A 12,500-nucleotide genomic window follows, 5' to 3' on the forward strand; every position below is an offset into this window, starting at 1 on the left:
TTGTTTTTGTTTATTTGTTTGTTTGTCTATTTTTCTAACTCTGGGCCACTCCACACAGTCTCTCCGACAGGTTTTTGTTTTGTTTTGTCTGTCTTTTTTTTTTTTTTTTCTCTTGAGAGATTTTGTCACTGCTCCTCTCTGATGTTTGACAGTATGCAGATGCTCAGTAACTCGAAGGACCACCTCAAACACGGCTAACTCTGCTGCCCCCTGTTGGCCGGCCGTAATAGGTTTGGCTTTGCGCAGAAGCGCCAGCGTCTGTGGGGCTGTGAAATAAGAAGATAAGAGAATGCACAGCGCTGTAGTTATTTCTCGTTTTGGCTTCGCACCAAGTTCACTCCACCGCACGTCCTCGCAGCTCGTGCTGTAGACGCTCCCTGGGGAATTCTGTGTGCCAGCAGTCACCTGTTCCCAGATCAGTTAACAGACTAAGTTCTTATCCTTGTTCTAAGTCAGTCTGAGGAGGAGTTCAACGATGAAATGTGATAATTATATTTATCTGTGTAATGTAATAATAGTAAACGTAAAATGTAGTAATTCTATTTTGTTTTTGTTTTGGTTTTTTTTTCCTGTGGCCAGTGTTCGAGGAGCCCGAGGACCCGAGTAACCGCTCCTTTTTCTCCGAGATCATCTCCTCCATCTCCGACGTCAAATTCAGCCACAGCGGACGGTACATGATGACCCGGGACTACCTCTCCGTCAAGATCTGGGATCTGAACATGGAGAACCGACCCGTGGAGACGTATCAGGTCAGGACCAGAGCAGAGCGGTTTTCACTGGGGGGGCGGGGGGGGGGCACTGAGGAAAACCAGGGCCTGTGAATGGATTTGAAGCCCAACAAAAGAACGCCTGTGGTGTCGTGATAAACTGTGGCGTAAATGGTTAACTCCTCAAATGGTCGGATTTTTAAGGGCGTGTGTTTGAATGATTGTTCGAATAACAAACCTTTGGTCTTAATGCTCTGTGAAACTGTCTTGACATGTCTGTAAAGCTGCCGCCTTAGTATGACATGCATGGTTTAAATTGTTTCACGCACGGAATGAAAATCCCAATGCAAAGAACCAAGAAGCGGGCGAAAGAACCTCCTTGGCCAGAAGGGGGCGTCGTGTCTGCGTCATCCAGCATGACTGACTCCAAGAGTGAAATGCATAAAACTGAATCTCCTCTGAGAGGCCCTCAGCTGTTTCGCTGATTCACAGCCATTATTCTGTCAGTGGGCAATAGTCAGTCAGATACTCACATGTGCCTGACTGGCCTTAACACCTGACCACTGCTTTCTATCAGAAGTTGGTTTTGCCGACTTGGGGTCGTGACCTCTCGCTGTGGTTTTTTTTTGTTGTTGTTGCCGCAGGTCCATGAGTACCTCAGGAGTAAGCTGTGCTCGCTCTACGAGAACGACTGCATCTTCGATAAGTTCGAGTGCTGCTGGAACGGAAACGACAGGTGAGTACTCGCACGCCCGACTCCCAGATCACGAAAACCTGCTCAACACCAGCCGTTCAGGTCTGGATTTGAAAGGCTCAGAGGATCAAACAAACCGTCTGTAACGTGAACAACACATACTGTTACCACGTGCCAAGGTACACAGTGCCTTTTGACAGCTATTCAGTGACTTGAATATTTGTTGTTGCGTTAACCAAACACCACTTTAGAGAGACGTCTGTTTTTATTAGAGAAAAGGCCGGCAGGAGAGGAAAAAAACACGGAGACAATTGCGAATTCAGATATGTGAGCGTTAGCGGTTGATTTTGACTGTGAGGCGGGTAGCGATGATGTCACAGCACGCTGCAGAGTGACTGGCTATACGTCGCCCGTTATAGCGGCAGAAATGTGTCACTTGTCCCTTTAGATCAGTCTCCTCAGACCAGTGTCACTCCCACGGTTCTGGGTTTAGACCAAGTCTTATCTGGACCCTCCTCTCTTATCAGAGACGGCAGGGGCTCAGGAGCCCGTGCTCAGGAGTCGGCACAGGGTGAGGTCACGATGTCACGAGCGTGCACATGCTCAGCCGACGTCGTCGCCGTAGTTTATATCGGGCTGTCGCACCACGGCTGGGGCGGGGGATTCCACAAAACAGGATTTCTCAGCTGGGGTGACTTGAGTCAAAACTCAAGACTGTCTAATAGCAATGGGCCTCATTCACCCATATCTTCCTAAGTATTTTTTTCTTAAATTTGTTCTTGAGGAAGGTCCTTAGGAAAAGTCCACGTCAGATTCACGACGTGTCCTTAGAGTGCAGAGCTGTTCTCGTCTTTGTTCTTAGAGTGATGAATCCCGTTGTCATCGTAAACTGAAAGCGTGTGCCAGTTGTTCCTAATGAGCATAGATAAAAGCCCTGCCAATCCCCATAAAATGGGTAGGAGACCGCAGGGCCGTGTACAGGAATCTATGGAAGCCCATTTCCACCACATTCAAAAAAAGATGACGACGTTTGCCTAATCCCGACTTTTTCACCGAATTCCGACTTTTTTCCTTGCAATTCCATTGGTTTTTTTTTCACAATTCTGACTTAATTTCTCGTAATTCTGAGTTCTTTTCTAACAACCGACTAGTAGCTTGAGCCTTCACTTCCGCTCCTGCTTTAACGGTTCAATGCAAAGCGCGTACAGTGGCAGACAGCAAAGGCTACAATGGCTGCATCTGCTCTGTCCAGGTATTTTAATATTTATCCATATGCATAAAAGTAAAACTGACTGATTCTCACACACCTGCTTTACAGCCTGTCTGGTATCAGATGGGATAACCCATAAGTAGTGTATGTAAAACTACTGCTCACTTATCACGGTCTCCATCAACTGTTCTATTCTCATATTGCTCTTTTTGTTCATTATACAGAAGTATGCACTACATTCTGGAGTGTTACATGAAGTGTTTGTGTAGTGTTAATTTATTTTAAAAGACTATAATGTTTTGTAAAATAATGAAAATAATTATTAATATTATAAATTATAAATATTATTGTAATTTAAATCCTTTGGTATTATACAACTGTAGAATTAAAGAAAACACAATAAACAATTATTTTGCACGAACACGTCAGCACTCAAATGTGCGCAAGTGTGCTCTTGAGTTTGTTGATTCTGTTCTTACCTAAGCACAAACACCCAAATAAGAAAACACTGAACGTCAGAAAACTGCATAAGTGGGTTTTAAGAACAAATTTCTTCTTAAGGTCAGTTGGTGAATGAGGCCCAATATTCCTTAGCTGTTCCCTTGCCAGACAGTTTTGACTTTAGTGTCTTGGCCCAGGTTTCTGTGACTAGCCCAGAATTCATCTATATTGTCCACCGGAGTGGAAATTTGTCCAGTCAGGGGAAAATCTTTTAGAACAGTTCCCCGAACGCGGGGTTAAGAGTCGGTTCGTTACGGTCTTCATCGCTAAAAGAAGCAGCAGCGCGGTCAGGTCAGGTCAGGTCGCGGTCAGCTCTCTCACAGTCTTGTCTCTTTCTCCTCCCGCCTTAGCGTGGTGATGACCGGCTCCTACAACAACTTCTTCCGCATGCTTGACCGCGGCCAGCGGCGGGACGTGACCCTGGAGGCCTCGCGGGAGAACAGCAAGCCCCGCCAGGTGCTCAAACCCCGCAGGGTCTGCGCCGGCGGCAAACGCAAGAAGGACGAGATAAGCGTGGACAGCTTGGACTTCAACAAGAAGATCCTGCACACTGCCTGGCACCCCCAGGAGAACATCATCGCCGTGGCAACCACCAACAACCTCTACATCTTTCAGGAGAAAGTGAACTAGTGACGTTTGGTGTCGTCTTGAGCAGGAGGGAGGGAGGGAGGGAAGGGGAAAGCCCTCTGACCTCTGCGTGGAAGTCGAACTAGCGAAAATCTCTTTCTCTCTCTCCCTCCCTCTCTCTCTCTCTCTCCCTCTCTCTCTCTGACAAGCACCACCATTGCATTGACCCTTGACTTAGCCCAGGACTGGATGAACCCGGGGGGGGGTCAGGGAGGGACCCTTCCCTGTTGTCATGGCTACCAGTTCCGAGCCGGTTCTGACTAGCCTGGCAAAACGTGACCCTGCTTTGGCATCCGTGGCACACTAACCTGCGCCTTGCCCTGGACATGTTGTGCCAACCCCTGTCTTTTACCCGCCAACCCAGGTGCCCTGGTGCCCTGTTCCCACGGGTCAGCCCCAGGGCAGCGTGGGACGCAGGTTCCATCATTATCAGATATCAGTTTTGTTTTTTGTTGTTTTGTTTTTGTTTTGTTTTTTATTTTGTTGTTAATTCAAGGTGTCTGTGTATAAAAAGGATTCGTACTCATGGGTGTGTTCCACTGTTCCTTTTTCCCTGTCTCATTATCTGGTGCCATTTCATTTCTTCTCTTTTTTTTTTTCCTTTTTTTTTTCATCAGTGAAGCTGCCAAGTTGTTTAGTTTGTTTTAATTCTGTTTCAGGAACGTTTTTTTTTTAGTTTAACCTTCGTTCAATTCAATGAACCCAATCCAAATACTGTCGATAAACATTTGAACCCGTAAGATAACTTGTAGATGGGATATATATCCAAAACGTGCAAGACCATGTTGGGTTTTCAGCTCTACCAGCACACACACACACACACACACACACACACACAGTGCCACACAGGAGTTTTCTTCTGGATGCACATAGTGTGTGGCAAACTCCACAATTATGTAATGTGTTTGCTACTGTCTGTCCAATACACTAGTGTGTCTTACACACACACAGACTTACTGGACTGCTCCATCTTGCGAGGAGCTTGGTAGGCCTCACTGTAGTATTTTATTTTTGTTATTTTTTATTTTATCTTTGTGTGTGTGTGTGCGTATGTATGTATGTGTGTGCCCCATGCTGAATTTCTGTCTGTTCTCACTCTCTCTCTCTCTACAATTGCAAAATTGAGAAAGGTTAGAGATTATGATAATGAAAAATGGTATTTATAAACGGAACAAACAAACATCACCAAAGAGTTGTCGTCTTCTTCTGCAGAAATAATGCTCAACATGGCGTTTTTATGTCATCCAATGTGAGTGCACCTTGACACATGGAAGTACAGGCTTTAAAACTCTTCGACTGACTATGAAAACTGCTGTGGTGTGAACCAAAATTCAACCAAACGGACTTTCCATACCCTACCAACCCAGACTGGGCAAGGATCCTTTCCACTGCAGTTATGTAACTGACTGTAGACTCAGGCTTGTTATGGTCTATAGAATGTTCTTTTAAGTTTAAAAAAAGAAGAAAAAAAAAAGGCTGGAAGCCTTGAAGATTCGCTTGACTGAACAAAGCCTCATTTGCAGTCCAGCCGCCTGGGTTTGTCGAAACCTGATTTTTCACTGTACTCCTGTAATTGAGAAGTAGGTTTGAATGGTCCCTGTCTCCTTAGATGATGGCGTGCAGTCGTAGAGTAGTTTTTATCACGATTTGACATCTTTGTAATTGTCGGAGACCAATTAAATACGTCAGTTCATTTACAGAAACATCATCACTTGAAGCTGATTGATATGTGATTGATGATTGCAGTCTGGAGGGGATTTATTTAATATCTTTACCCCTCTAACTTATTTAAAATTAGTCACTTGGAATAAGAGCAACATATCCTACCACCACCAAATCGTAGCGTATTTTGCACGTGCTGCACTCGTGTTCACTGAATAAATAAATCTAGTCCAACGCGAGCCATTCTTCAAATTTGCTGTGTGGTGGCAGGCAGACCAGTTGACCATAGACTGAATTTGTCGTACATTAACCCAGTAATTATTTGGCAGATGGGCTTTCGGAAACAGTGCGCTTGCACTTTGACACATTTTATGAGCTCATTATTCACGCGTTTTCTCCATGAAAGGGGGTGGTTTCGTTACATAATCCAGTGGTTTTGATCTCAAAGAACTGGTCCTGCTTACGTCATTTTAGTGCTGCAGGAAGACACAGTGGTCTTATTGCTGTTCTAGGATCAGCCAGTGAATCCGTAATCTTTATTGCTACCACCCGATTCTGTGGAATAAAGGCGGATTGAGGTCAGCTGCTGCTACGCGGTTGCGCGCACGTCCGAATGTGTGTGCAGAGAGTGTGCGTCCTCCACTGACAGTCTTATGCAAGCCACCCAACACAGAGACACGATGTCCGAGGCTGCTGCTTCAGCAGACAACAACGGAGACTCTGGATTAAATGGTACGTGCCATCGGATTTCACGTGCAAAACTTGGTGTCGTATGAGAAACGACGCTTGGTTTACTCGAGTGTCTAGTTTCAACACTTCGGCGTGTGATTTTTAAAGGATAAAATTGTACGGCTCGGTGAAGTTCAGGATGGTACATTTCGTATCGTTCCACATAGGGTACAAGTGAGAAAGGGCCTTACATGTGAACGAAGGTGCCTCACTTTGATCGACAGTCAAATGAACCAATGTAGCTGCGTATGTATTAGGGGCAGGCTCTCGCGTTTATGCAATTGGTGCTTTGTGTGTGACTGTCTTGTGCTAAAACCAATCGGTAAAACGATAGGTCTTGAATAGGCGGGGAAAAGTTGATGTCAACAAGACGAGGTACAACTCACACAACTCATGATGGGGAGAAATTAAAAGATGTTCGCAGTGTAATTTTACATGAATTTCTTCAACTCACCGAGAAATGTGTCTCGAGATGTATGTGAGAGGGATAGATCGCGAAAGATATCTGAATTTGTTGTTGTCAATTAAAAATAAACTGTTCAAGTGGAAATGCTTTGTCTCGGCTAGATAACCTAGTCAGCGAGTTGGATTACCAGCCAGATATCCCAGTTTACGCGAGACATATGTCATATTCCAAATACAGACTTAATCATCTTCATTTCAGATCCTCAGTTTATGTGCACCACCCGTTGTTAATGGGGTGTCACCAACTTGTTCACGTTGTCATCGCCTCTAAATAGAGGATAAAAAGAAAGCATATGTTACAGTCAACTCCTGATTTCGACAGTGTATATTTGTACCCCGTCTGAAAAACAAGTTTACTCCCAAATCTGGCTTCTCGCGTTTAACACGAAAACCTGGCACACGCTGTCTCTACACACTTCGACTCGCTGTGAAATTAAGCGCTGTCAGCAGGTTGTTTGGGTGTAGTGGTAGTACATAGACAGATTTTTACTTTCTAACGAAGAGTACAGTCAGTCACGTACTACTCGAAGAATAAAACGTTAATGTGTGCATTGGACTCTTCGTGAAGTTTCAGCCACGATCGTCATGCTGTTCGTGTGGTTCTGATCCGTGCTTCTTTAAAAGAGACGTAAACAAAAGAGCCTTTATGACACCTAGCCTCTCGGTAAACAGACTTTCCGCTTGCTGTAATGTTGACTGAGTTGCATGGAGTCTGGTGTTAAGGTTGAGGGAACGTGACCAAGTTCCGAGCAGTGACACAGAACGCTCGAGATGACTTGGCGTACAGCTCTATTTCTGGCAGCAATGACACTAGTGTGGACGTTTTGGACGTGTCGAAAGTAGAGAAAGTTTTTTTTTTTTGGTAGAAACTAGGAGGGAGGTGGAGTTGGTATTAACCCGTCATGATATTTGATACAAATTCCATTTGTAAGCTTTCAGCAAATAGATGCTGATGGCCTTATCAACAGTAGGAGGGTGGGAGAGGACATAGCATTTGTTTTTGTTTTTTTGTTTTGTTTTGTTTTTTCTTGGGTGTACTAAAAAAATTTAGTGACGTTTCACCAAAACGAAGAATAAAAATGTCATAAACACACCTTAAACCTCTAGTCTGTCCCGTGTTCGATGGGACAGACTTTGAACTCTAACTTTGTTCAGTGTTGGTAACGTTTTCCGTGGTGACAACAGTGATCTTTAAGCAGTAGTAAATGAGCGCAGGGAACAGTCGAGCACTGTCCAGTCCGTCAGTACTGTCCAGTCCTTATGAGCCCTCATCTTTGTTTACCTGCTGTGCCAGCTGATGTTACCTTGATCCAAACGTACCGCGAATGGTCAGCTTTTGTCATGTCATGGCAATGCTGTGATCGTGCCAAAAATGTTTGTGTGTGTGTGTGTGTGTGTGTGTGAGAGAGAGAGAGAGAGGATGTGTGTGTGTGTGTGTGTGAGAGAGAGAGAGAGAGGATGTTTGTGTGTGTGAGTGTGCATGTAAGAGTGTGTGTGTGTGAGAATGAGTGAGTGGATGTTTATGTGTGTGAGTGTGCATGTAAGAGTTTGTGTGTTTTTGAGTGTGAGTGAGTATGAGTGAGTGAGTTGGGGTGTGTGTGTGTCAGCGTGAATGAATGTACATGTAAGAGCATGTGTTTGTGTGTGTGTGTGTGTGTGTGAGACAGAAACAGAGATAAAGAGAGAAGGTGCTCCCAGTTCACTCACACCTGTGCCATCTGCCCACACCTCAGTCTAATCCATACAGCCCTGTTAGATCACACGCGTGTTTACTCAAGGAGAGGAAGTCATGTGCTCTTGGCTGTAATGGATCCAGTCTCTTCTTCTTCTTCTGCTTCCCAGAAATGGGGTGCAGCACGAGATTCTCAGTAGTGAACTGAATAAGAATGGAGCAGTTAATATGTGCTGAGTGCTGGCTCTCCAGGTTTCCTGTGTGTTTGTGTGTGTGTGTGTTTGACTGTGTTTTCCCTGGAGCGAGTTCCTGCCTGTATTCATGTCAAGCATAGGGTATAGAGGTCAGATCTGGGTTGTATATTAGAGTATCTGTGAAGACAGAGAGAGAGGTGTAGTCTTTTACTGTTCTTTCAACACACAGTAAATACCGACCACACTGCACACAGTTAATACAGTCCACACTGCACACAGTAAATTCAGTCCACACTGCACACAGTAAATACAGTCCACACTGCACACAGTAAATACAGACCACACTGCACACAGTTAATACAGTCCACACTGCACACAGTAAATACAGTCCACACTGCACACAGTAAATACAGTCCACACTGCACACAGTAAATACCGACCACACTGCACACAGTTAATACAGTCCACACTGCACACAGTAAATTCAGTCCACACTGCACACAGTAAATACAGTCCACACTGCACACAGTAAATACCGACCACACTGCACACAGTAAATACAGTCCACACTGCACACAGTAAATACAGTCCACAATGTACACAGGTAATACAGACCACACTGCACACAGTAAATTCAGTCCACACTGCACTCAGTAAATACAGTCCACACTGCACACAGTTAATACAGACCACACTGCACACAGTAAATACAGTCCACACTGCACACAGTAAATACAGACCACACTGCACACAGTAAATACAGACCACACTGTACACAGTAAATACAGTCCACACTGCACACAGTAAATACAGACCACACTGCACACAGTTAATACAGTCCACACTGCACACAGTAAATACAGTCCACACTGCACACAGTAAATTCAGTCCACACTGCACACAGTAAATACAGACCACACTGCACACAGTAAATACAGTCCACACTGTACACAGTAAATACAGTCCACACTGCACACAGTAAATTCAGTCCACACTGCACACAGTAAATACAGTCCACACTGCACACAGTAAATACAAACCACACTGCACACAGTAAATACAGTCCACACTGCACACAGTAAATACAGTCCACACTGCACACAGTAAATACAGACCACACTGCACACAGTTAATACAGACCACACTGCACACAGTAAATACAGTCTCTGTGTCTCCATGTCTGCCCTGTCTCTATGTCTCTCTCTCTCTCTCTCTCTCTCTTCCTCTCTCACTCTCTCTCTCTCTCTCTCTCTTACTGTCCAGAATTTTTTTTAACTGTTTCCTTCAGAGGTTACAAAAAACACACATTTCTGAAAGGCATCAAATATTTTAAAACAGGAAGAAACATTCACCCAACTAAGCACCCCCTGGACGGGAACACAAAACTTTGTTAATAAAACAGATACTTTGTTTGCTTATTGTGTGAGAATAAACTGGGTGTTGATAAAAAAATGGATGAGCTTGGCGTATTGCAACATGAGTAGTTGGTAGTTTTGCAACCAGTGTAAGGTTTCAGTCTATAAATACCCAGTAACTACATGAATTAGGAAACTGTTTTATCTGTCAAGTACAGAAAAAATATTAGAAAACCATCTTCAAACTGACACAGTTTCCTGAATTGATTTCGAAAGGTGGCCAGTTCGTCCTTCAAACCAGCGTCTGAAGTGAGACCCAGTTAATTGTCCAGTATGAGAAGGAAAGAGGGAAAGATCGAAACTATGAGCGAAAGAAGCCTCTTTATGCCACGGCTTGGCTTCTCGTTGACCTAAAGCTCTCATATGCTGAGCTGTTTCTGAGAGAGCGAGCGAGTGAGTGAGTGCAGAGGTTGTTTGTTTTCATTGTTTGCAATGCTATGATTGTTTTGCTAACCTTTTTTTTTTTTTTCTCTGTATCTCTCTTCAGGGTCGTGGGTGGAGCTTCAGATGAATAGAAACGCTGGCTCATCATCCCAGTCGGCGACGGTCGCCCCCGGCAACCAAGCGCTCCCGCCCCTGGCGCAGATGGTGGAGGAGGACGACGGGATGGCGGGAGGGTTGGAGCACGTGCCCTCGTCCTCCTCCATCCATAACGGGGACATGGAGAAGATCCTACTGGACGCTCAGCACGAGTCCAGCCGCAGTAACTCCTCCTGCGACAGGTAGGCAGCGGCCGCGTGGCGTCACGGTAACCTGAAGGGTTATGAGTTCAGATCCCACGTTTGACGCTCCAGTATGGCTCCTAACCCCAGGCATGCGTCCAGTGGGGCTTTATTCTCTGATATTTATATATATATAGAGAAAGAGAGACAGACAGAGAGCGAGAGAGAGTGTGTGCGTGTGTGTGTATAAGTTGCTGTGGATCAGAGCAGCAGTTAACACCCCTTTAACTCTGTCCTGTCAAGGAGAGGCCAGACCTCACTACCTTCTGTTACTTCTGTCTGTCTCAGAATTCTCTTTGTTATTTTTCTCTCTCTGTCAGAATTCTCTCTGTAATTTTTCTCTCTCTTTCTCCGAATTCTCTCTGTTATTTTTCTCTCTCTGTCAGAATTCTCTCTGTTATTTTTCTCTCTCTTTCTCCGAATTTTCTCTGTTATTTTTCTCTCTCTGTCAGAATTCTTCGAGGCTGTTGGCTCAGCAGGAGTCTGCAGATAATTAGCAATAGCACTGATGTGAAATGAAAACAAATGCTGAGTTCAGAAATCTATTCAGGGGCGGGGTCACATCAGAACAGGGACAGAAAACGCTCAGTAACCTGCCACTAGCCTGACGACAGTGACAGGTTACGACATGACTCTGGCTCGGAGACCTCGACTCCAGAGGTGTGTGACCCCTCACACACAATGTAATCAATGTGCAATACAGATGTAACAACAAGCTCACATTGAGTCAGTGATATTTTGAATGGTCTGGCATTTTCCATTGTGTAGATTCCAACATCATTTTTGGACGGACAGAGCAGATTATCATTAGAGCGTGTGTGAGTACTGTGTGTGTGTGTGTGTGTGTGTGTGTGTGTGTGCGCGCGCACGTGTGTTTGTATGTGGGCGGGTGCTTTTAGCCCAGTAAGTGGAGTACTCTGCCCTGGTGCTAATCAGCGCCAACCCAGGACATTACTGAGCTCATGTCATCAAGCCCAGCCAGAGGGAGTCACAGCAGTTCATCACTGTCATTCAGCCTCACTCATGAACCACACCCTCCTGTCTGAGTCAAAGCCTGCTGTCAGTGACTCACCTGCCCAAACAGTGTTCACCAGAAGTTTTAAAAAGAAAAAAAAAAAAACATAACATCACACATAACTGTACATCTATCTGACTCTCTCACTCTCATATGCACACACTCCCTCACTCACACACTCACACACACACACTCACACATACTCACACACACACACTCCCTCACTCACACGCACTCACACACACACACACACACACACACACTCACACTCACACTCACACTAACACTCACACACACTCCCTCACTCACACACTCACACACACACACACCCTTTTTAAGGGGCGGCGAGTAGGTCCGGAAGGAGAGAGTCATGAATTTAGTCTTTCCCAGAATTCTGTTCTGTTATTATATGTGTATATACAAACTATTCTGTTCTGTTATTGCTAGTGTATATACAAATTATTCTGTTTTGTTATTGCATGTGTATATACAAATTGCTCTTAGTGTCTAATCCCCTGTCTCTAATCTTAAATCTATGTCTCTGGGTTTGCTTCAATCTTGCAATCCTGTTAACTTTTTCTCTCTCTCTCACTCACTCCCTCCCTCTCTCTCTCTCCCTCTCCCTCTCTCTCTCTCTCTCTTTCTCCCTCCCTCCCTCTCTCTCTCTCTCTCGCTCCCTCTCTGTCTCTCCCTCTCCCTCTCTCTCTCTCTCTCTTTCTCCCTCCCTCTCTCTCTCTCTCTCTCTGTAACTAACTTCACTGCTGCAGTCCTCCACGGCCACACAGTCCTCAGGACGACGGGCAGATTGTCTTTGACGTGGACGTGACGAGTAGGAGAGACAGTCAGGTAAAAGCCTCAGCGCTAAACACAGACTCAGTGCTGCATGT

The 12,500-nt window shown here is 45.0% G+C and overlaps 2 protein-coding genes across 2 annotated transcripts in view; both read left to right on the forward strand.

Moving 5' to 3' along the window:
• ppp2r2ab (protein phosphatase 2, regulatory subunit B, alpha b) overlaps window positions 1–4,279 on the forward strand; it is a 12,171-nt gene extending 7,892 nt beyond the window's left edge. The window contains exons 8-10 of the mRNA XM_030767519.1: window positions 580–749; window positions 1,352–1,443; window positions 3,463–4,279. Coding sequence (XP_030623379.1) covers window positions 580–749; window positions 1,352–1,443; window positions 3,463–3,742 — 542 coding nt within the window. The 3' untranslated portion in view covers window positions 3,743–4,279. The remainder of the gene's footprint in view (window positions 1–579; window positions 750–1,351; window positions 1,444–3,462) is intronic.
• Window positions 4,280–6,055: 1,776 nt separating this feature from the next.
• bnip3lb (BCL2 interacting protein 3 like b) overlaps window positions 6,056–12,500 on the forward strand; it is a 10,041-nt gene continuing 3,596 nt past the window's right edge. Inside the window, exons 1-3 of the mRNA XM_030769318.1 lie at window positions 6,056–6,133; window positions 10,364–10,598; window positions 12,381–12,459. Of these exons, the coding sequence (XP_030625178.1) occupies window positions 6,082–6,133; window positions 10,364–10,598; window positions 12,381–12,459 (366 nt within the window). The 5' untranslated portion in view covers window positions 6,056–6,081. The remainder of the gene's footprint in view (window positions 6,134–10,363; window positions 10,599–12,380; window positions 12,460–12,500) is intronic.

Source organism: Chanos chanos, chromosome 3 (genome assembly GCF_902362185.1).
Source record: "Chanos chanos chromosome 3, fChaCha1.1, whole genome shotgun sequence".
In the NCBI taxonomy this organism is placed as follows: domain Eukaryota; kingdom Metazoa; phylum Chordata; class Actinopteri; order Gonorynchiformes; family Chanidae; genus Chanos; species Chanos chanos.